This window comes from Polistes dominula, unplaced genomic scaffold (assembly GCF_049000335.1).
Source record: "Polistes dominula isolate Pdom_NZ unplaced genomic scaffold, Pdom_raw_medaka contig_22, whole genome shotgun sequence".
NCBI classification, from domain to species: domain Eukaryota; kingdom Metazoa; phylum Arthropoda; class Insecta; order Hymenoptera; family Vespidae; genus Polistes; species Polistes dominula.
The window spans coordinates 853,279-878,665 of NW_028300966.1; the positions used below are offsets into that span (position 1 = coordinate 853,279).

Genomic DNA, 25,387 nt, shown 5'->3' on the forward strand with positions numbered 1-25,387 from the left:
ATTTAACATTATTAAATGGTACAGAAAATATGTGTACACGATAAAACATTTAACGCACATTATTATTATTATTATTATTATTATTATTATTATACATACTATAGTTATATCGAATCAATTTTACGGCAGATGAATTCGTTGCTTATCGCTATTCCTTTCATATAACTTTAACGATTTATGTTTGCCATTACTAACACTTATGTACAGAGTCAAGTTTTACTCTAAAACTTTAAATAACGTTCAAGGTTTTCTATTTATTTTTCTAATAAATAAAAAAAAAAAAAACAGATCAAAATTTGAACGTTTGTAAATTGACCTAAAAAAAAAATGATTATTTCTAAAGACAAGATGATTATACCAAAGTTATAAATTATTAGTTACATTTATAGAACAAATCACTTGTGTTGAATTTTTTTGCTGTCTATCTTGACAATTTTCGAAGAAGAAAAAAAAAAAAAAACAAAACAACACATGATCGATCTGCAACGACGAGTTTTGTATAACATACTACACGATCTCTTAACAGAGTAAGGATTTTTTGTTGTGTGTGCTCGTAATTACATCGAAGATTACAGCGAAACGATCGTTTAATGCATTCGTGGCTTTGCATATTCAACAACATTACCAACACCAAGGTGCCTTGGTGCTAATACACCAAGTGTTATTGCAAAATCTCGAAATCGCATGATACGCACTCGAAGTGCACTCGTCGGTTGCGCTTGAAATATCACGGGATGGTGAATATTGCATGCAGGAAGGATAACGTACACGTTGCACGCATATATACGTATACCTTGAATGTTAAATTAGAAAATGTACGTTTTCACCGATTTTGTAAAGTAGCACTCTTATCCGATTTCTTGATTTTGTGAAACTCGATAAATAGTAGTAGTAGTAGTAGTAGTAATAGAAAATGTTTACCCCCGTTACAAAATTTACAGAATAAGAATAATCTAAACGATTATTTTCTAATTTACAATAAAAAATACAATAATAACTCATTTCGTATCTAATTTTCTACAACATTTGGTAATTACCAACGATTAACGATTATCTTGTCAAAAGGAAAACAACGAAAAAGAAATAGAGATAGAGAAAGAGAAAGAACATACCCTCCGTTCCCCCCCTCCCTCCCTCCCTCCCTCTCTGCAGAACCTCCTTTTGTGGGTTGTGGTTAAAACACAAAATATAAGAATAATATGTTTAAAGTAACTTGCAATATGTACAACGTATGACACACACACATACACACCACGATCTATTCCTATTGCGACTCGTATATTTTCAAACACGTATCTCTTTGACCATGACAGTGTGTATCCCTTCTCTCTCTCTCTCTCTCTCTCTCTCTCTCTCTTTATCTCTATCTATTTATCTTTCTTTTAAGGACATCAAAAGTAAGAGAGAGAGAGAGAAAGCATGAAACAGTTAACACGACGACAGTCCCCACAGAGTTTGCTTGTGCTCGGCATAATTTTACGTTTGAAATGGCGTCAGGTTTAAGTTCGAGTGCCGTGTAATTTACGATTTTCTCTGGATAGGTTTATTTCATTCTTTAGTCATTCACATATGTGACAATAAGTCCTTCATCTTGGTCATGAATCGTATGTACTTGTAACACATATATAAGTATTTGTTGTACACGTATCCAAACAATTTCTTATCGAAATTTTCCAATGAGATCTTTCCTACGTGATCAGAGTTGTATCAGAGGGTGGTTAACATCAGGGTCTCTAATTTTTGCTAATAATATATATATATTTTTTTAAATCGATTAAAATAATGGTATATTCTGATTGGATAATACAAATTACTTTAATCGTATGTATGATGTTTCTTTAACGGGATATGACTCGTAACGTCAGGAATAGAATTATTACATTTAAACGTTTTAACCTTACGATATGTGACTTGACATTTATTTTTATTCTAACTAATGTTAGTTGGTACTTTTTTTTACCTGACTTATCTTTTTCTTATCATAATTGTAAGTTAATAATATTAAGTATGGTGTATAGAAAAAGAGAAAGAATAATTTACTTAAAATTACGTGAAATATGGAGTAGTGTTAAATATGGTGATAACGAAGGGACGACATCCTCTGTACATACGTGTGTGTGTCTCTATGTGTATGTGTTTGTGTGTGTGTGTGTGTGTGTGTATGTGTCGGTCGAGCAAGCAAGTCTAATCAAATTGACCCGTAGCGGTGATTAAACAAATTGAAAGGTCTCGAAAATGTCAGAGCAAGGCTTTAAACTATCTGCTGAGAGTAACGAGAGACTTCTCCTACTGTATAAATATTAGAATATTCTAGATGATTCTTGTAACGTGACTCATGTGACTCATTTAAAATTTGTAAATACCATATCGAATTTTTAAAAAGGTGTGAGAATAGTAATATGGACATATATATACAGAAAGTAACAAAAAATAAACTAGTTATGATAATATTATTACGAATTATTTGCATAATGCATTTTCTGAAACAGATAAGTAAAATTATCGTCGTGAATGAAATATTGTTTATAGTAAAAACAAAATTGAATTATATTATATATATATATATATATATTTTTTTAAATAAAGTAATTAGAAGTGGATAAACAATCGAGATATTATATTTATATCGTTTCCACTTATTTTAAATAACTTCAACATAATAGTAAGTTGTAACAAGACAACCACCATTGAGGCCTTTTCGTGACTTCTGGCAATCTTCTCAACCCGACCTCGAGAGAATTTTTAGATAAACCATATTCAAAGGATAATATCTTTGAATGAATAACACAAAACTCTCGGGTATAGTAATTTTACTGTTTTTTTTGTTTTTTTCATTTTCATTTTCTTCCTTCACCACGTTCACCTCCAGCCGCCCTCTTTTATGAGATGAATACTATTAACATTTTTTGACTCATAGCTGTTTTTTTAAGTTTATGCATATTTCATTTAATACTTGTCACGTCTTTTTTTTCTTTCTTTTTTTGACAAAATCCTTTAACCATCTCCTTGAGATATGTAAATAATGTTAATCATAATTTCCATGTTTATACAGTGTGCAAAGTGTAATACTGATTATAAAGATTGTTAATGTCATGCATCTCATTGACTAAATATAATTTAAATAAATTCGATATATTGAGTGATATTATTGACATTAATTATTATTAAGAAAACTGGACAACCTTCACTCATACTTGTACAATTTGCAATTGGAATTTTGTCGATGTTCTAGAAATTTCAACAACAACAACAACAACAACAAAAAGAAAAAAAAAAGAAATATTGAAAATAATCATTTAAAATGTGATAATAGAATTTTAATCAAGCAATTCTTCAGCCCCCTTTTGTCATATTTTTACCAAGCTTATAAAAATCAAATTAGATATCGATCTACCTCCACATCCATTTTATTCCTCTCCTTCTCTCTGTCTCTCTTTCTCTCGGGCATAAATTAATACAGAAAATCATATAAATTTGAAATTATCGATCAGATCTTTATACATTCTACTGTTTGTTTTACAAAATCTCCTAAATATGAATAAGATGTTATTGTCTCTTAATGCGTAGTTATCATTGTGCATTCAAAAAAAAAAAAAACAAAAAAAGAAAAAACGATAAGAAAAACTTGAAAATGATTTTACAAAATATCCTCGAAGGTGAATTTTTAATAAATTTTTTTTCTATTTGTGTTTCTTTTCTTTACTCACTCTCTCTCAACATATATATATATATATAAACGTTATTTTGATATTATATTTTCGAAAATCAGTAATTATGAAGTTAAAACGAATAGGAGACTGTAATTTCCCATTGATCAATTATCAACATGCTACTAATTGCCATTTACACTGGTTAAAATGAAAGAAAATAACTCGATAATAACGACAACATGTATCCGATAAATGAAGCCTATTATACGAATATTTGTAATAATATTATCCTAATTCGAATATTATTAATAAATATATTATATTTTATATGTACACACAATTATCTCGTAAGAGTATATGTATTATAATAATATAATTATATTAGGTTGTTTGAAAAGTAATTTCATTTTTTCTTGATACAATTTTCGAATTAGTTAATACAAATTGGCAAATAACAGCATGTGAAATCATTGAGAAATGAAATTTATCAAATTAAACTATTTAATACTCACTCGAAAAATTCTAAATTTAATCTCGAAACAAATCTTGTCTTCATTTTTACAAAAAATAAAACTCAATATGATTTTTACTTTATGTATACACAAGTCACGTATTTTATATTCCTTATATAATTAAAAAACAAGAAACTATCTCTTACGTATAATTAAATATATTAATATATGTAATTAAATAATCCTGTGCAAATAGAATTTGACAAACATTTTGTCATATTACTTATTATTAATTTTAATGTCCCATAATTTGATATAATCATCAGATGAATTATTCTTAATATCTGACATCCAGTGTTATTATTAAAATATTGTACAAAATGTTAAGAAGAATGGAATGGTAGATTAGTGCAGGTAGAAAATAAACAAAAATTAGACAGTAACGTTGGTAATAACAATCTCTAAAAAGAGAGACAGAGAGAGAGAGAAAGAATCATCGTTTTATGGTGAAAGATTCATCAAACAGTAAATAAACTAACTAACGGAACAACCATCATAGACTCGTAACATACAACTCATTGCGAAAGACAAGCCTATTTCTGGATGGTATACGATCGATCGTCAAAACCTAAAAAGGAGTTTCACGGGCATTAATAGTACACCTATCTTAGAAAATTGTTCTTACTTTCCTAATTTCCTAATGCTAACATTCCTATATTCGTTGTTTCAAACTATGGTAAGAAGACTATTATCTGAACTAATTAAGTAACACGATGTGTGTTACGAATAATTATATTTTGTCATGTAACGTAATAGTTTTGTTATTTTTTATACACACGAGTATTTTCTATTTAAGTATTCTGATTCACGTTAGATGCAAACGAATGATGAGATTATATTATATCTTTGATGAGATGAACGTACGATGGAAGGTCAACGTAATGTCGATGCCTCCAAAGATATTTTTATTTCAAAATTTAACAGGTTTATATATATATATATATAGATTCACGCGTAACTATGTAAGTATTTACTTACAAAACGTAGAAGTGAAAGCAATGCAGCCAAGTGAAAGTCAAATTTACTACAATATCCTTCGTCTCTGAGATCTTGTGAACATAATTAATCAAGACAAAAAAAGAAAAGAGAGAGAAAGAGAGAGAAATTAATGACAACGATGATTCTCAAGAATCTTTTTCCTAAGGATCGTGTGATTTTCTTAACTAAGTTTATTACAATAAGTTAAATAACAAATCGTATCGCATATGTTGAAATATGAATAAGAAAATGAAACAAATATTTGTCATAAGAACAATATTTACATGAAGTTGTGTTATGTGTCCTTAGAAAATTAATTTGTTTTTCCATGATTATTTTTATATATTAACATAAATTTACATAAAGATTGATTTAATTAACATAATATGTGTATCATTGTGTTTTCTATTTAATCTAACTTAATAAGACGAATGTTTCTTCTATTTCTAATAAGAGATCCTACTGTTTTCTATCAAGAAAGAATATTATGACAATTTATTAAAAAAAAAAAAAAAAACTGTTCAATTAAATGATAAATGATCCATTATTGATCTTGAAACAGTTGATTAACCGAATAACTCACACATTGTGGTTACATTGCAAATTATAATCGTAGAATTAGGTTGATAGTCAGACAAACAAATTAATTGTTTTCAATTTCTTCTTCTTCTTCTTCTTGTATTTGTTCGTATTTACTACGTATTAAAAATAACGATCGAAATTATTCTTTTTTATTTTTTATTTTTTTCGTTTAATCAAAATATGATCTCTCTGTAATCTCTCCTGTAATAATTTTACAGAACGAATAAATAAGAAGAAGAAGAAAAAAAAAGGATATTTTAATTAAATATACGATTTAACTTTTACGATCGGTGTGTGTTTGTTGGTTGACTCAATGATTTTAATTGATCGTTGGAAAAGTTTGCGAAAAACTTTAAATGGGGGGACGTTTCAATGGAAAAATCCAAAAAAGGTCAGCAGCAATACCTATCGATAGTCGTAACGAACTGGTTCGCGATTTTAATTAAACTGGTGAAAGGAAGTCTTACAACTTTAAAAAGAGAAAGATAAGAAGAATTTTATTTTCCTATAAGAATTTATTTCACAAATTAGAAAATAAAAACCCGAACAATATTTATGTATATTTCAAACGAGTAGTAGATAGAATATTTTAAATAAATATTTAATAAAATCGTATTCTCTGTGCACACATATATATATATTAATATTAAAATTGAAATACTATTTTCTCAATTAAATAAATTCTAACGTTTAAATAAACAAATTTATGACTTCAATTAACTAGAAAAAAAAACAAACTAAAAAAAAAAATAATAATAAAGAAAGAATAACAATAACAAGAGAACAGCAACAACACAACGATAATATAATAGAATAATAAATATATAATAGAATTTGAAATCGCGGTAATGGTGGGAGAAGAAAATGAGTGGCGGGAAGGGGGGTGGGGTGAGGTGCGGTGAGGTGGGGTGGGGTGGGGGCAGTTAAGGCGCATTCCAAAGTAAGTCGCTGACGTCGCTGCGATCGCCAAAGAGATCTCACCAGAACCCCACGGCAATGCACGGGGTCCGCATTCCACCTGTCAAAAGGTGGGTTCCGTACTCTCTATCTCTCTCTCTTTCTTTCTTTCTTTTCACGATAAATAAACAAATTTCGATGAGAAAAATGATTGATAAATATATCACACACATATATATATATATATATATATACATAGAAATATGAATGAAAAACTTGATTTAAATTATAGAAAGAAAAAGTACAACGCGTCATTTAAAAATCATACGAAAATTAAGCGTTCCAATATGGCAGGTGCACCGTTCCTTGTTTTTACGATCTAGCGCGCGCATGTATATATATATATGTGTGTGACATATGAATAACAAAACACTGAATAAATAAAACAGACGTACCTGAAAATGTGTGGACCATTTCCCAATGAAAAAGATCTGCGTTGCAATTTATTCGATGAGTGTTGATTTGATGGAGAACATAACCGTGATGTTTTAACAGGTTTAGACAGGACGACAAATACTTGTATTTCTATCTCTCTCTCTCTCTCTCTTTCTCTTTCTCTTTTGAATTGAACAGCACGCGCGAACTGGACCAACGTAAGATTATTTTTGAAGATCACTCGCGTGGCACGATCCTATTTTCCATTGAATTTTCTTCAAGCGTTCGCAAGTTAACGACACAGAACGTTATACCGTAGTAACTTAAGAATAAGTTACGAAGAGTATCATAACTAACGCGTCTTGAAAACAAGCGACGAAACGATTCGAACGGCGTTCGACACGGCAACATAACTGGACACCGGTTGGTAGGGGAACTGAACCGAGAAGGAACCAGTGTTAGAAAGGGATATCGGGAGGTGGGAGGGAGGGTATCAGCGGAAGAACGAGAAAGGTTACCAGAAGATGGGGTGGGGAGACATAGAGGGAGAAAAAGACGGACCAGGAAGGAGGATGGCCGATAGGCGTCAACTTCCACCACATATGAAAACATGAACACATACATTTATAATATATTTACAGTACCATACATATACTATATACAAACCTAACTTATATATATATATATATATATGGATATTCGTGTATAATTGAAATATTCTCTATTGCTCCCTTTTCCCTTCTATATATGTATTCTATATCCTTTTTCATCTCATTGTCAGAATGCTGTGAGATTAAATCTATTATCTATGTATGTTTGTATCATCCCATATCTTTTGTTTGTATCTAGATTTAAATTGAAGCAAAATAAAAAATAGTTTTTTTTTTATTTTCATTATATATTGGAAAGTTATTAATAAATAATAATATAATTTCTATATTGCAAAGTTTTGTATCTTCAAGTTTTATTAATTTTGTTACTTCCTATAGAAAAGATTTTCTCATATACTTTGAAATTATTTGGCATTATTTGTCATTGCATTATTTTTAATGAAATAATTAATATGAAAGATAATTTATTGAAAACGATTAGTTGATAATGCAATTTAAATAAGTATAAAATTGTGTAACGTAGTGTGCGTGGGTACTTCTATGTAAACAATTACGCTAAAAGAATACTATGACGATTTGAACATCATTTACCGCTTAGGCAAATGAGAAATAAATTATTCTATGTAATTTCTTTTTTTTTTTTTTTTGTAACATTATCTTAAGCAATAGAATGATTAGATATTCAAAAATATTCGTGAGAGTAAATAATATGAGTTTAAGAAAAAAACTGGAAAGAGAAAAGGTATTTAAATATACCGCGAAAACAATAGAATAATGGAAAATTGAGAATAAATAAAGTGAACGTCGAAAATTGATTTAACTTTGTTTTTTTTTTTTTCGTCCTTGATAGCTTAAAGAAGTATTTTAAATAGTCATCAACGAGTGCACCGTAAAATTACATAATAATTCCTTTTGTGATTGAGGTCAGTTGCATACTGAAGTATTGCAGCTTAGGCGTATATGCACATGCATAAAATGTGTATGTGTTTTTATAAAACACGTTGACACGTTTATTACATATAAGAAAATAACGAATAAAATGATCAATCTAATTTAATTATTTATAATATATTAATAATAATTATTTGCATATAATATTATCTTTGTTTGTTATCTCTTTTATATATTGGTTCTAGTTACTTTTTTTTATAACACTTTTTTTACACCTATCCAATACTACCAAGATATCGTATCTTTTTACCAACTCCCTGGAGTAAATAGCATACGATTTTTATTACTTTTGTTTTTCCAAATGTGTCAACCATTCATTTTATTAATTGTCCCTAAGTTTACTCGACTTTATTGATCTGATGGAAATTACTATTTCAATCTAACTGTTGAATAATGTATATGTATAATATTATACATTTAAATTGATTCAACATTTAGACAATATAACCTCAACAATTGTCCAAAAATTGGATTTAAATTAGATCATCGAAAAATAGAATATTATAAATATAAAAAACAATAAACTATTGTGTGACGAGATTTTCTATATATTTATATAAATATAAAGTATCGGTATCTTGAACTCTTATAATTATTATTAATACATATATAAATATATATGATTAGTATTGGGATCTCTGGCAGGAGTAGGACTTACTTCCCTAGCGGGAAAAATATGAACTAGAAACTAAATGGGTCTGTGCATTACTTGTATAATCAAAATAGAGAACAACGTTTATAATATGATTATTTATCTTTTATTTATTTATTATTTATATTATTATTATATTTTTTTTGTAATTAAATTAAATAAAATGAAACTTACATTGCAAGAAATTTGTAAGTTTGCTTGCACAAAACCAAGCAAGAAAAATTTTGTTTGCGGTGAAAGTGTATTAAATGCTGGACATGTGATTAAGTGTGGACAAGTACTAAGTGGTGATTGTAATATTATAAATATTTTAGCTTTTTGTTTACAAACTTCACATATTAAAGATAATCCAAATGAAATAACTGGTGAAATATGAAAAAATGGTCGAACAATTAGAATGAATAATTCTACTTTCAATAATAAATAAGCAAGTCATAAAATTAAAAATATAAATATTTCCATATAAATATCATGTAGTTTAAATCAACTGTCAGGAATTCCTCTTACCGATCTAGTTCTGAATTTAGCCACCAGTTAGCGTATTCGTACAATAATTTGTGGTATCACTGCTTACTAATACCACGAGATTAAAGATATACAAAAATGGTTAACGTATATAGAAAACTTTATTAATAAAACTGTATCAAATAAGTATAACAAGTAGTTGAAATAAGTTTTTGGAACACGTGGTGAATGCAAAGCGTTGTGTGTCGTGTAGCGTGTATAATGCCATTAACTATTATTCTCATTGTTTTATGTGTTGTTAGTTTGTTTTATCATTTGAGGCATAGTTGTATAAGCGGCCTGCAGAGGCGTGACTGTAGATAAGAGCGTCCTCTACAAATTATCGTACACGTCACGTATTATCACGTCATCAATGTGACGTCACATCATTTAAAGCATCGTACGGTTTCTAACGTACACGTGCCGTCAACCACTCGCGATATATTTTACTATTTATGTGAATTATTTTGATTTACTTATTTTTTACATTATTTACTGTTTACATAATACTAATTAATGTGCTATTAATTAGTTCTTTATGTAATTTTATGTCTTATTAATAAATCATTTTGATTATCTTGCGAGTTATTTAGTAAAGTCGTGTGAAGTAATTTTCTACAAAATGTCTAATGTTGTGGATTTAATGAAATTATTTGAGCAAGATTCCTCAAATAACTTATTTATGCAATATATTATTAGAGAAGGGGATAATATATCAATGGACCCAACAGTTGTAAGAATTTCCCGACCTAACCTCTTTATTTCATGTCTCTTTATTATTCTTTAAGAATAACCTGTAAGCAACGTTTTAATAATATTTATAAATGTTTATATTTTTTAGATAAGATTTGTACATAATTCAATCACATCCACGATCAATAATCGATTAAATGAAGCTGCTACTCGATACAAGGGTTTTCTTCTATTAAATATATATTTACCCAAATGCTCATCTAACATGCTATTAAAGTATGGCATGTTATGGTTAGGAAGGGCTACTAAAGAATTGGAAAATATTAATAATAATCCTGAAAATTTTCCGTTAACTTGTAATGTTATTGGAAATGTCATGATTCAATGTAAGCCCATACCAGAATTGCGAGAGCAGATATCGATGGAAAATGTTAAACAACTTATAAATATTTTGAGTAGTCTTCAATCATTCATTAACCGTCCTCCTACGTACTATCTTCTATCTACTTTATTATATTATTATCCAGAAGCTTGTGAACGTTCACTGGTATGTATCTTTTATTATAACAAGATAATGTAGAATCTGTTTTAATTTTGAATTATTTTTACAGGAATTAATTAGAAGAATGATATTCTCTCAAATAGATTCTACCAAAGGCAATTCAGTTAGTGTGGCAGCTAAATGTTTTGCACTTTTTATTAGAACTACTCAACGTTCTTTTAAACCACCTCCAACAAAGTTATACTATACATGTTGGACTTACAATCAAGCATTGATATGCAACAATTTGCATGAAATAATGGATAAGCTTTTTTCTGATTTTTTAGAAACTGAAACTGTTGACATTTGGGATAAATTGGATTTATTAGATATTCCAGAAGATAATTTATTATTCAAATACTATTCTAAACAACAACAACGATTTTCCAACTTATGCGTGTACTTATCAACTATGTTAAGGTAAGTATTTTATATTAAAAACAATAACATAATCTACGTTATGATTTTTTAAGAATATTATTTTTTTTTACAGTGGATACGACGAAGGAAATTCTGTTCTACCTAATGATATTTTAAAAGTATTATGTCGTGGTTTAGCTATAAATCCTATGTATTTGAAAAATGGAAATTCTATTAAAGGACAGTTATTATATTTTATTATACCCAAGATATACATTAGCTTATTTAATGTTTTAAGTGCATTTATAGATGGGTAAATATATAATATACATAATGTTATATCAAATGAAAAAGTAAAGAAAGAATTGCTAATATTTTTATTTGTAGATTTAAAAAAGAACTGTTACCATATGGATCAATTATCTTAAAGTTATTTAATCAAACAATAAAATGGACAGCAAATATATTAAAAGATCAAGAAACACTTAGTGCCAAAAAACCATTTAAAGATATAAGAATATCTGCATACAAATGTTTGTCTTTATGGTTATTAAGTAACAATGAACAATCTGGCATTGAAACAATCATAAGTGAATGTCTTCCTTTCATATTTAAAGATGTCGTTTCAGAAAAAGACCCTGTATTACTGACTGTAAGTTTTGTTCTTTACATTAATATAAATGTCATTAATATTAAAATTGAATAATAATTTGAATATTTCATATAGATGAGCGTTGTGTCGGGTAATTTCTCGAAAAAAGCTTTGAAACGTATGAGAGATGGTCAATACAAAATGAATCCATTGATAAAAAATATGATTGCAATTAACAAGAATACATGTTTAGATGTAGATTTGTGTTGTGAAGCACTTATAACTTTACAAAATATTTTATTTAATAGTTACGTGACACCACCGATTTATATAGTAAGATTAAATGATAATTGTTATTGAAAATTATTTATATGAATATTCTACTATTGCATAATATAAATTATTTATAATATTATGTTATTGATTTTGTTTTAGGGCATACAGAATATTGTAATTTCACTTTTGTATGATTATTATCTTGATTCACCTGTAGTAACATTTTATAAGAAAAATGTACAATGTCGTTTACAACTGTTAAAATTATTGAAAGGTTTACATTTACATTCAGAAGAATCATTAGCACCTGCAACGGAATATGCTATAGAAATTTTTGAAATGGCTCAAGACGATGTTAATCCACAAATTGTTCAAGAAGCTAAATGTGCATTATCAGAATTAGAAAAAATTATACATCCTTCTGCACCAACTTTATGCTTACCTAAAACAAAGTAATTTTAAGGGAAAAGTTTATTTATATTTAATATACAATAACATTTCAATTGTGGAAATTAATAATTTATTCATTTTTTCAGAGAATTCATAGAGGAAGATGATATTCGTTCTAATGAATTAAACGAAGAAGAAGAAGCAAGTGGGTCAAATGAAGACATTTTACCACCGACGAAGAAACGACCAAAAATCTTAGATATTGTTACATTTATTTCTGATGAAAAAAATCATACAGATTCGGGAAATAATAATACAGATAATGTAACGGATAAATCAATAACTATAGAAAGTTCTAAGTCAGAAGATTATTTGTTAGAAGAAAGTAAAAATATTGTAAATAGAGCACCACTTATAGAAGTAAAAGATATCGAACAAAATGCTGAACCTGCTGAACAGCAAAATAGTACAAAAGAAGATCAGATTTTATCAGACTCTTCTGATAAAATAATAGATAAACAATTGGAGCAAACAGAGGTAAAATCGATAAAAACGAATGATGCTGAGGAAGATCTAAAGGAAGATAATCCTGAACAAGAAGATAATCCTGAACAAGAAGATAATTTGAAAACTGTGGAAGAAATGGATGATATAATAATGGATGATGAAAAGCAAATGTTACTGTCTTTTCAAGACCAATTGAAAGATGAATAAATCTAATTTGACGAAACAATTTCTTTTCTGTCATATTGAAATTATTCGTCAAGGTATTACTACTTAAAGTAAATTAAAAATAATTTTATTTAATCGAAACATTAAATCATTTACAATTAGAATTATTCATATAAATATTATCTTTCATACTACACAATATTTTCGAAAATAAAAAAAATTACATTTTAATTATTTAACAAATAATACTTCCGATAATAACACATGTAATATTTTTTTTCGGGGGAAAAATTATACATGTCAAAAATAAAATATTTTATTTATTTACAAAGTTATACTTTGGATAATAAAATATGTTATTCACATTGAAAAATATAATATTTCAACAAAGAAGTTTCATTTTAATGAAACTTCTAACTTAAAAATATTTAAAAACAAAAAAAGAAACAAGGTTGTTGTCTTTTAAAATATTTTGTAAAATCTGTAATACAAATATTATTCATTTTAATATTTTCTTATATAATAAAAAAATAATGTTATATTTAATGAAATAGTATATTATACTTGAAATATTATTTTATCTATTATTTTCAGAAATATATCCTAACATTTTCTGAATTATTTTATCTTTATACAAACTTATTGTTTGTTCATATAACAAAGATATTGTGTAGTTGTTCTTTTTTTTTTTTCGAAGATATTACCTAAATTACAAAGAACATAATTATTAAATTTTACAAATATATATATATATAAAAAAAAAAAACCCTTTCCAAAATCTGTAATCCGAACATTGTCAATTTGAATACAAACATATAAGACATAAATGATAAATAAATAATGATAAATACGAGATAACAAATGTAAATGCAGAAAAGAACAATACAATACAATATATATGCATGTGAAGTAATTAATTCGTGATTAATATATATATATAATATAATTAAATAAGTATAGTAAAAATTAAAACATTTTACAAATCATTTTCATTCACCCTTAGTATTATTATTCTTATCCAATTTTTACAAAATAAGATAAATGACAATATTTTTAAGGAATCACAGTTTTATTACATTGATTTAGTATGTTTTTAGAAAACATATTAAAATTCAAACAATGTAAGAGTGAATTGCAATGAATGAAAAAGAAATGTATTCTGATTAAAATTACTGTACCTAGGATGCATATTAAAATGACTTTCATGAATGTAATCTGTCACTTGATCTTTCTTTAACAAATATTACGTAAAATTGGTCATGTAATCATAATTAAAAACAAAATGATTATTACAGCATCAAAGAACGAAATAATTATTAATTTTGGTTGAACAAATCAACATTTAACTTTCGACATAGAGATGCCTTGACATGTTAAACCGTTTATATCTGAATGTTTGTATCGAAGAAATTGGAACAAACTTGATGCCCATGATACATGACAATTACATATTAATGGGTTACCACTTAAAGTAAAATGTTTCCATTTTTTAGTAGCCACACTGTTGAAATCGTTCAATGTAATTAATGTTATATTATTATTATGAAATTCCAATATCTACAAAAGGTAATATAACAAATTTATCAAATAACTCTAATAGAAAATAAAATTGCAAAATAATATGATACAAAAATAAAAAAGCAACAACAACATACTTTGAGACTTAATGGTAATATCTTAGCATTCATTTTAGAAATGTTATTATTAGATAACAATAATCCAATTACGTTAATGTCTTCTAATTCATGAAGTGATGGTGTCTCTGTTAAAAAATTTCCAGTGAGATTAACTATTAAATTGTATCCTCTTAATAATTTCATTTTTTTTGGATCGACAAAGAATTTCGTTAAGTTTCTATACGAGCAATCTAAAATGCGATTATTGTCTTCATCCAGTCTTACACTACATTCGCAATTAGATAAACAACTTTTACTTATTTTGATATATGAATCTTCGTGACAGATATCGTTGCTTAATTTCAGGTATTTCATTCTAGTCCTGACACTTTCATCAGTATTAGTACATGATAAATTACCCAATAAAAAGTGAAAACAATGAGATTGAACATTTGGCATTCTGTTAACACGAAAACGCAAAAATTCGTATAAGTACGAATCGCACGTTATGGGATTATGATTGAGATGAACAACAATTTCATTATTTTTTACATAATCTGGCAATTGTTTTTTAAAACAAATATGTTCTATTTTATTAAATGTAAGATCTATTTCAGACTTGTTCGTTGGAAATATTAACTCATCTGTCTATATAAAAAAAAAAAAATAGACAAGAGTATTATGATCAAGATGATAATTCAAATATAAAAACAATATTATATTTACCTTAACGATTTTGATTTGATTGTAACTCAAATCTAATAATCTTAAAAATTCTCCATTTTTGGTCCATGCGGAAAATAACGATCCAATATTATTGTGTGATAAGTGAAATGACTCGAGAAATAGATTATTACGAAGTGAATACCAATTATTATACTTGTCAAATGTTAGTTTATTATAAGAAAATTTAGCAATTTCTAAAATTAGCAGATTATCAAATGCATTAGCATCGATTTGTGATATTTCATTTCTTTCCATATTTAGTTCTAATAAAAATGGCACGTTGTCAAATAGATCTCTACAAAATATTCATATATTTCAAAAAATGGTAATAAAATATACATTTTTGTTTGTTTGTTTATTATAAATGATAAAATAATGTACCTTGTTATATGAGTCATTTTATTCCCAGACAAATCGAGTTTTTCTAAATTGATCAAATCTTTCAAGATTTGATAAGGAAGTGTTTCAAATCGATTATCATTTAGCACAAGATTTTCAAGATTTCGTAAACCATTGAAAATATTCTTCGGTAATGTAGGAAGATTGTTGTAACTCAAGTTGATGTATTTTAACGCTGTTGAATTTTCAAAAAGATTATCTGGTAAAAATTGATATTTATTATTGTTTAAACAGACTACTCGTAGTTTTGTTAAATCTGCCAAAAAGTCTTGTGGCAAAGTTCCTATCGCTTTTTTGTTATCATGCAAATACACTTCAATTAACATTGCATTATGTTTCAATAAATTTGGTTGAATGACGATCAATTGATTGAAAGAAATATCAAGTATTTCCAAGGAATGTAAAGAAGAAAACATTTCATCCGTAAAATACATTATATCATTGTGACTCATGTTTAAAAATGTTACATTTTTCAAATTGTCAAATGTTCCAGATACAAAATCCACCAAATGATTACACGAAAGATCCAAATATTTCAAATAATATAATGTAGAAAATAATTCGTGAAATATTTTAGTTAAATTATTGAAAGATAAATCGAGTATTTCCAGAAATTTGCATTTTTCAAAAACAGTATATGGTAATCTAAGTTCATTGTGTGATAAATTAAGAGACTTTAAATTTCGAAAATTGTCAAACAAAGTCGGTGAAATATTGGTTAAACCGTTATATGATAAATCAAGTTTTTTGACATTATAAAATCCACGAAGATCTTCTTTTTCTAATTTTCCATAATAGTTTTTATAAGAATTAAATATAAGCTCATCTGTTTGTTCCAATCCTAAATTTGTAATCACATCTTTTAAACTTAATTCATTCATTAATCCACAATGTTGAAAGTTCACCGTATTCATTTCCTTTCCTACTGTAATTGTACTGAGATCATATTCTTGCCAATTTTGCCAATTTAAACAATTAATCTGTCAAATTATTATATTTTATTTTAATAACAAGATATTTCTAAATGTTTGTACATTAATGTTCAGATATTTTTTTTTCTGATAAAATAAAATATTTCATAAAATATTCAAAAATGTATGTTTTTGTCGAGTTAAAATAATCAAATAAAATGATATAAATAATGTGTATACACCTGTACGGAATCCATTGGTATAATGTTGACGAAAAATGCCTTATCTTTAGTTTTATTGCAAGAATAGATTATCTCGTTACCATTTGTTGAACAGAGACAGTTTGTATTATCGAAGCATAATGTAGAAATGCTGTTGATGGTTGTGAATGTAAAAAAAATGTCACTGACAATAAGATTATGATACCCATTGTTTCTTAATGGTTCACTATAATTAAACAAAAAATAAATTCAATTTTACTTTCGTATATTTATCTTTTTAAACGTATCCTAAATTTGATAGTAATTCTAATGCTAGTCCTATAGAAAAATAACGTTTGATATAACGATGATTTATTGTTCATATTATTATTGATAGAAACAAAATGATATGAAAGAACTCACATTACCTTTTAACTAAAGTTGATTGCAATATTTTCCTTTAATTTGTTAATATTATGATCAGTTATCAATTATGTTATTTCTTCGTAGAAGAGGCCATGTTATCGATGAATAAAATTAATTGAACGAAATTATATTTCAAGTTCAATTTGTTTTTGAAATAAAATAAAACAACAAAAGAGTATATAAAATATCTAAAAAGACTGAAAGAAGATGATTTAAATTTATAGAAAAAAAACAAACAAAATGGTAAACATAACAATCAAAAGTTGATATAAATTTTAATAATAATTTCAACTATTATTAATAATAATTTATAAAAGTATCTCTCTTACTCTTGAATAGTCAAACAAAACTCAAAAGTTAAACTCAATGAATTTTATAATATGCTAATTAAAACTAAAATAAACAATTTTTCTTCTTAACAATTCAAAATGTTAAATTATTGTAACGATTTTATACAAAGATAGATGTTGTTACTTACCTGTAAACACGAATAATAACAGTGTTATGAAAATATAATTTATATTTATATAAACCTAAGTACATTTGCAAAAAATCTAAACTACGTGTTTATTCTTTTTCATTTGCTGACAGTCTGTAAATAGCTCGTTGTTTGAAAATTAAATTTTTTTCTCGTTTAAAAGAACAACATAGTATAAAAAGAAAGTATGTGAGCAGCTTACACAAGTTAGAAGTAAAACCTTCTAATAAGTAAGTGTATAGTATTAGGATTAGAGAGAGGGTAATTTATTATATAATATTATTATAATAATATATTAACTTTTATTTAGTAATTATAAAACATGCGCGCGCCTGTAAGGATGCAACCCTCTATACACTGGATGGAACTTTTGTTTTGCCCGAAAGATAGACAACCTGCAATACACACGTGTATGAACAGTTTGGAGTGAAAAATAATTCCATCCCAATAGGTGGCACTCGCAAGCAACATTTTCAAACTGTGTCTGGAGGGTTGCATCCTTACAGGCGCGTATGTTTAATAATTATTAAATAAATAATTATAAATATTGTTAGTATATTATTATAATAATATTATATACAAAATTACCCTAATCTTCATACTATTCATTTACTTTTTTGAAGCTTTTACATCTAACTTGTGTAAACTGCTCACATACTTTCTTTTTATACTATGTTATTCTTTTAAACGAGAAAAAAATTTAATTTTCAAACAACAAACTATTTATAGACTGTCAGCAAATAAGAACGAATAAACACGTAGGTTAGTTTGTTTAGATATTTTGCGAATGTACTCGGATTTATATAAATATAAATTATATTTTCATAACACTGTTATTATTCGTGTTTACAGGTAAGTAACAACATCTATCTTTGTATAAAATCGTTACTTTGATTTAATATTTTCAATCGTTAAGAACAAAAATACGTTATTTGTCTTTTAATTAGATTATTATAAAATTCATTTAGTTTAACTTTTGAGTTTTGTTTGACTATTCAAGAGTAAGAGATACTTTTATATATTATTATTAATAATTTAAGTATATAATTAATAATCGTTGAAATTCTTATCAAATTTTATATTAACTTGTGATTGTAATATTTGCCATTTTGTTTTTCTTTTTCTATTAATTTAAATCATTTTCTTTCAGTCTTTTTAGATATTTTATATACTTTTGTTGTTTTATTTTATTTCAAAAACAAATTGAACTTGAAATATAATTTCGTTCAATTAATTTTATTCATCGAGAACATGGCCTCTTCTACGAAGGAATAACATAATTGATAACTGATCATAATATTAACAAATTAAAGGAAAATTTTGCAATCAACTTTGGTTAAAAGGTAATGTGAGTTCTTTCATATCATTTTGTTTCTATCAAAAATAATATGAACAATAAATCATCGTTATATCAAACGTTATTATCTATACGAGCAGCATTAGAATTACTATCAAATTTAGGATACGTTTAAAAAGATAAATAAACGGAAGTAAAATTGAATATCTTTTTTGTTTTATTATAGTGAACCATTAGGAAACAATGGGTATCATAATCTTATTGTCAGTGACATTTTTTCTTACGTTTACAACCATCAACAGTATTAATCCTTATTGCGCAGTAAACCCAACGTGTCAATGTGCATTTGTAAATAAAAACCAGATAAGTTTTGATTGTAATCTTGAAGATAATACAACATATGTCATTCACGTTAGATCAAAGGATTACTTGCAGGTACATTTATACACGATAATACTTTTTTATAAAAAAAAAGAAAAGAAAATGAGTCCCATAATTAAATAAAAAAATTATTTTCAATGATACTTTTCCACAGATTTATTGTAAACATTGGAAAACATGGAATAATTTTAATTACACGAGCGTAGTTGGCGGAAATAATGTCACTTGGGTGCAATTTAAATTTTGTGGAATATCTGATGAAATTAGTTTAAATAGTATTGTCAAAAGATTTGGCATTAATGAGACGAAAACTTTGATATTTGAATCATCAAAAAATTTTGATGGACAACTTAAAAGAAAACATTTTATTGGATTTGAAAATATTACTAAATTAGTTTTATCTGGTAATGGTTTAAAAAACATTCCGTATAATTTGTTCGTGAGTTTTCCCAATTTGATATGGATCGATCTATCCAATAATGAACTTGAAACGATTAATAATATTTTCGATGTAATTCCACATATCAAGCGATTAGATTTATCAAAAAATAGATTGAATTCGATCGATAGAAAAGTATTCTTCAAATTGAAGGCTTTAGAACATTTGGATTTAGTTGGCAATTATTTTGAGCGTTTTCAAAATAATGTATTTATCGATTTAGTATCGTTAAAAGCTTTAAACTTAAGTAATAATAACTTGGAAGATTTTAATGAACACTTTTTCGGTAATATACCAAATTTGGAGATACTTGATATTTCGTTCAATTCTTTTTATCAATTACCTAAAACCATTTTTTATGGTGCAACAAAATTGCGAGAATTGTTTATTGAATCAAACAACAAACCTATGGATTCTTTGAAAGAAGATACGTTTTGGAATTTGACAAATCTCGAAGTATTGTCTATGAAAAATCTTAAATTAACAGTTCTGGAAGAAAAACAATTCTGGAATTCAACATTATTAAAATATCTAAACTTGGGTGAAAATATGTTTAAACAATTATTACCATTAACTTTCAAAGGTTTAAAAAATGTTGAAGTACTTTCGTTACATGACAATAGCATTGCATATCTTCCTGAAAATATTTTTCAAGATATGGAAAAATTAAAAAAACTCATCTTGTCTGATAATTCTTTGACTAATATAACGGGGTATGTTATTAAAACTGATTATAATATTATATAGATAAAATAATTTGTGTGTGTGTGTATTTTTTAGAAAAATATTCGTTGGTTTGAAAGTATTGACCGAACTTAATTTGGAAAGCAATTCTATAAATTATTTGGAAGAACAGGCCTTAAAACCTTTGAAAAATCTCAAGATTATGAAATTATCATCAAATAAATTAGATTTTAAGGCTGATATTTTAAATTCTACATTTGAACATAATTTCAATTTGGAAGAATTGTATTTAGGGGAAAATTTGATACGAACTTATCCTCTCATATGGCCAGTTAGTTTACATAAATTACATTATTTAGATTTGAATCAAAACAAAATAGAAAACATATCGGTAAATATATATTTATTAAATTTTATTATTTAAACATTTAATTTCAAATTAATCATCCTTTGATTATATTTTTACAGATGAGTCAATTATTAGTACCTTCCATCAATATTACAATCGATCTATCGTATAATCGTATCAAAATGATTTTCTTTGATAAGATAGAAAAACGCTTGGAAAGTTATTTTAGACTTAAACGAAATATCACATTTCATTTTTATAACAATCCCATATTGTGCAATTGTCAATTGTATCATCTGTTGCGTTTATTTGAACGTGATTTGTCATATTTTAATAATAGTCATTTTAAAATTGAATTACGTAGATCAAAGTGCATCGATGACGATGGTCATTACAAATATGAAATTAAACAATTGAATTCATTGACATATAAATGTAACGAACACGAATATTTTAATATTGAGAATAAATGTATGATTGGTTGTCGTTGTTATATAGTGCCGTATAACGGTGCACGAATTTATGACTGTTCTTATCAAAATTTGACTGAATTTGTTAAAACCGAGGTATTAAATGTCAACCATTTGAATCATACATTTGTATTAAATCTCACTGGAAATTATTTAACAATATTGCCATCTTATGAATTAATCAAATCAGTCAACAAAATTCATTTATTGTTATCTAATAATCGAATTAATTACATAGAATATTGGAAAATACCAAAAAATCTCGAAGTACGTCATTTCTTTGATTATTATTATTATTATTAACACGTTGAGTGCCACGTGAATTCGACACATGAAACGATACAGTTTTAATGGGAAGTTCAGTGTCATTTATTTATGACTGACGTGACACTCAACGTGTTAACATTGTATTTAATTGATTAAAATATATTAAACAAATTGAATTTCTATTTATAGGTATTAGAATTGCATAATAATGATATAAAATCTCTCTCTATTAAAATATTGGATATTTTAAGTGATAAAAATATAAAAAAATTGACACTAAGTGGTAACCCAATTATATGTGATTGTTATGCACGTAATTTACATATTTTTGTTGACATATATCGAAAAAAACATACGGATTTGAGTTATGTCAAATGCAATGGTAGTGACACACCTTTTTTTTCGGTTCCCTTTTTTGCTTTGACCTGTGACAGTATGTTTTCAATCGAAGTAATCACATATACGTTTGTGACAGTTGTTGTTATCACAACTATAGCTCTTATAGTAAAATGTCAGATTGAAGATTTATTTCGACGTAGATATCGTAATCGTTTAGACGCAGGAGTATTACCGAGATATGAAGAAGTAGCACTAAGACCTTTAGTACCATCATCAAGTACTTCAGGAGAATTACCAAGATATGAAGAAGTATCACAAAGACCTGCAGAACCCTCACAAAGACCTGCAGAACCATCACCAATTCTTGCAGGATCAACACCAATTCTTGCAGGATTATCATCAAGAGCTGCAGAACGATCACCAAGTCTTGCAGTACCATCATCAAGTGCTGAAGGAACATCACCAAGTGCTCCAGGACCATCAGCAAGTCTTGCAGGACCATCAGCAAGTCTTGCAGGACCATCAGCAAGTCTTGCAGGACCATCAGCAAGTCTTGCAGGACCATCAGCAAGTCTTGCAGGACCATCATCAAGAGCTGAAGTACCATCACCAAAAGTTGCATGGTTAACACCAAAACCAGCAGGAATATTATCAAAAGCTGCAGCACTATTTCCAAAAACTTCTCCTAGATCTCGTAAAAATGATGGTAATGAAAGGGAAATGGCTACATTAAAAGTACCAGCAATAATAATAGAAGCACCATCTAGTTCTGATGAGGAAGCAAAAGTAGATACATCAAATACATAAATAAAAGAAAAATGCATTGAAACAATTGGGGAATTAGAATTTATATATATATATATTGAAGGGGGGTTAGATTTTAAGGAAAGTAATTTTAATATGCAAATATAAATAAACAACAAAAATAGTATAGTAAATTTTAAACAGAATATAATTTTGTATATAGTTTGTTCATTTGTATGAATCGTCAGTTGAATTTGTTTTAAAAGACTTATTAAAACAATGTTAATTGATTGATGATTGATCAATATTGTAATTTATCTATTGAATCGATAGATTTAGATAAAAGATAATATTTGTAATGAGATAATGAAAAAATTATGTAAGAAAGGAATATTTGTTAATTTTTATTATACTATATATTAATATCGCAAGTATTATTATTATTATTATATATTTCATATATTTTTATTGTAATTTTTTTTTTTTTTGTTAGCATTGTACATTTGTTATTGTCGTATTGATATACAATTGTTTATTTATTAATATTTATATTTTACATTTTTATTATACAAATTGACAATATTCAGATAAAAGATTAGAAATAAAGAAAGTATTGAATAAAAAAGGAAATATAAAAGTAAAATCATTGAAAGAAAAGGTTCTGGATATATTTATTTTCTAAAAATAATATAATATTAAATAATATTTTTAATGAAAAAATTCGTTGCAATTTAAATAAAATAGTATTTTAAATCTAAAAATATAAGTTCATTGAGTTGAATTTTGTTTTGTTTTGTATTATTCATGAAAATATTAAAATTTGAAATATTTTTATATGTATGTATGTATATATATATATATATTAACGTTGTAAAAATATTTTAAATTTTATTACAAGATTTAAAAAAAAAAATAAAACAAACAAACTAAACACCTATAAAATACTATTTTAAACAATTTCAACAAGTAATAAAATATATTTCATATTGAAAATTTATTAACTTTACGAACAATCAAAAATATTGATGTTCAAAAACTGCAGAATTTTTGAATAAACGTAATATTTTATTATCATTGATATTTTTCTTTGTTTAAATTAATATATTTATATATTTATATTATTTTTTTTAGAAATATTATATTCTAGAACAATTTTTTTTATGAAAATATATTTATTATATGACATAAAAAAAAAAAAAACAAAAAAAAACTTTTTAACACAACTTTCTTTATTTTTTCTCTGAATTCGTTGCATAATAAACGTAATTTTTTTATAAAAAAAAAAAAAATCAAATAAGAACCTTTAATAGTTAACGTAATAATAATATTTATATAAAAATTCAAAAAAAAAAAAAAAAAAGAAAAAAACGTTTATGTATTTTAAAGAAAATATTTCATTACGTTGCTATTGATGGTTTATTGAAAAATTCTTTTATTTTATTATTTACTGTATATTAAACAATTACTTTTATGATTAAAATAATTCTTTTATATATGAAATCTTTTTGTTTATGATTTTCATTATTCCTATTTACATCATTACATTTCATTTTACATTTTAAATACAATAAGAATGCAACCCTCCAGACACATTTTGAAAATGTTGCTTACGAGTGCCACCTGTTGGGAATATTAATTTAATATATTTATTATATATAAAAATTATTATATATATATAAATAATTAATATATTATAATATATTAATATATATATATTAATATATTTAATATTAAATTATAAAATATTATTAATTCATAATATTTATATAAAATATTTAATAAATTATTATTATTATTATTATATATATATATATAATAAATTATTATTATATATATATATATATATATAAGGTGTAAAGGAATTATTACAATTGTTAGAAAAAAAAAAATTCCTCATAAATGTTTGATACATACACACAGTAATTTATTTAATATATATATATATACACTTAAAAAAAAAAAGAAAAATAATATAAGATAAATAAATAATGTTTCTGTAATAAGTTAATGACAATTGCAACAAATTAATATTCTTTTTTACATTGCATAGTAATTATTAATTCATAATATATTATTATGTACACATCTAGAATTTAATTTATAGTTGTTACATAATTATGTTTATTATACAATGAAATCAGAGATAACAATAAAAGGGGTAAATTTTTTTAAAGAGCTCGGTTATTTTGATAAATTTACTAATATACATTGTAAATGTTTATACAAATATATCCTATTTATTATTATTATTATTATTATTACTATATCACAAATGTATTTAAATAAATAACATTTATTTTTGTTGAATAATAAATAAATCTTATAAAAATAATATATATTGCGTAATATTTTATTCGTATTATTT

General features: G+C 25.9%; 4 protein-coding genes across 5 annotated transcripts in view; 2 read left to right on the plus strand and 2 right to left on the minus strand.

Annotated features, from left to right (window-relative positions):
* LOC107072705 (uncharacterized) overlaps nucleotides 1–7,473 on the minus strand; it is a 45,792-nt gene extending 38,319 nt beyond the window's left edge. Inside the window, exon 1 of the mRNA XM_089172948.1 lies at nucleotides 7,075–7,473. The gene's annotated coding sequence lies outside the window, so the exon portion shown is untranslated. The remainder of the gene's footprint in view (nucleotides 1–7,074) is intronic.
* A 1,884-nt stretch (nucleotides 7,474–9,357) lies between these two features.
* LOC107072710 (proline-, glutamic acid- and leucine-rich protein 1) lies at nucleotides 9,358–13,357 on the plus strand. Its single transcript, XM_015332858.2, has 8 exons — nucleotides 9,358–10,505; nucleotides 10,614–11,012; nucleotides 11,077–11,426; nucleotides 11,500–11,679; nucleotides 11,754–12,018; nucleotides 12,094–12,291; nucleotides 12,394–12,686; nucleotides 12,771–13,357. The coding sequence occupies exons 1-8, from the start codon at nucleotides 10,395–10,397 to the stop codon at nucleotides 13,336–13,338; spliced, it is 2,364 nt and encodes a 787-aa protein (XP_015188344.2). The 5' UTR covers nucleotides 9,358–10,394; the 3' UTR covers nucleotides 13,339–13,357.
* Nucleotides 13,358–13,771: 414 nt separating this feature from the next.
* LOC107072711 (uncharacterized) lies at nucleotides 13,772–17,768 on the minus strand. Its single transcript, XM_015332859.2, has 4 exons — nucleotides 17,191–17,768; nucleotides 16,020–17,017; nucleotides 15,639–15,933; nucleotides 13,772–15,560 (listed from the first exon to the last, which is right to left on the minus strand). Exons 1-4 carry the CDS (start codon nucleotides 17,203–17,205, stop codon nucleotides 14,880–14,882), a joined length of 1,989 nt encoding a protein of 662 aa, XP_015188345.2. The 5' UTR covers nucleotides 17,206–17,768; the 3' UTR covers nucleotides 13,772–14,879.
* A 1,439-nt stretch (nucleotides 17,769–19,207) lies between these two features.
* LOC107072688 (uncharacterized) lies at nucleotides 19,208–21,930 on the plus strand. Of its 2 annotated transcripts, XR_016176696.1 has the most exons (4): nucleotides 19,208–19,395; nucleotides 19,576–19,784; nucleotides 19,885–21,244; nucleotides 21,322–21,930. XR_016176696.1 is itself a non-coding variant. In XM_089172950.1 (3 exons), exons 2-3 carry the CDS (start codon nucleotides 19,593–19,595, stop codon nucleotides 20,914–20,916), a joined length of 1,224 nt encoding a protein of 407 aa, XP_089029076.1. In that variant the 5' UTR covers nucleotides 19,208–19,395; nucleotides 19,576–19,592; the 3' UTR covers nucleotides 20,917–21,930. The 2 variants fall into 2 exon arrangements, 1 of the variants encoding a protein (XP_089029076.1); XM_089172950.1 differs by having other exon boundaries at nucleotides 19,885–21,930.
* The last annotated feature ends 3,457 nt before the right edge of the window (nucleotides 21,931–25,387 follow it).

Bases quoted from the DNA above. Each gene is read 5' to 3' on its own strand.
- LOC107072710 (XM_015332858.2), top strand. From the start codon at position 10,395: ATGTCTAATGTTGTGGATTTAATGAAATTATTTGAGCAAGATTCCTCA. The intron at 11,013-11,076 runs GTATGTATCTTT...TTATTTTTACAG, and splicing joins AAGCTTGTGAACGTTCACTG to GAATTAATTAGAAGAATGAT. The intron at 12,019-12,093 runs GTAAGTTTTGTT...TATTTCATATAG, and splicing joins AAGACCCTGTATTACTGACT to ATGAGCGTTGTGTCGGGTAA.
- LOC107072711 (XM_015332859.2), bottom strand. The intron at 15,934-16,019 runs GTACATTATTTT...AATATTTTGTAG, and splicing joins AAAATGACTCATATAACAAG to AGATCTATTTGACAACGTGC. The intron at 15,561-15,638 runs GTAAATATAATA...TTTTTTATATAG, and splicing joins ATCAAATCAAAATCGTTAAG to ACAGATGAGTTAATATTTCC.
- LOC107072688 (XM_089172950.1), top strand. From the start codon at position 19,593: ATGGGTATCATAATCTTATTGTCAGTGACATTTTTTCTTACGTTTACA. The intron at 19,785-19,884 runs GTACATTTATAC...ACTTTTCCACAG, and splicing joins GATCAAAGGATTACTTGCAG to ATTTATTGTAAACATTGGAA.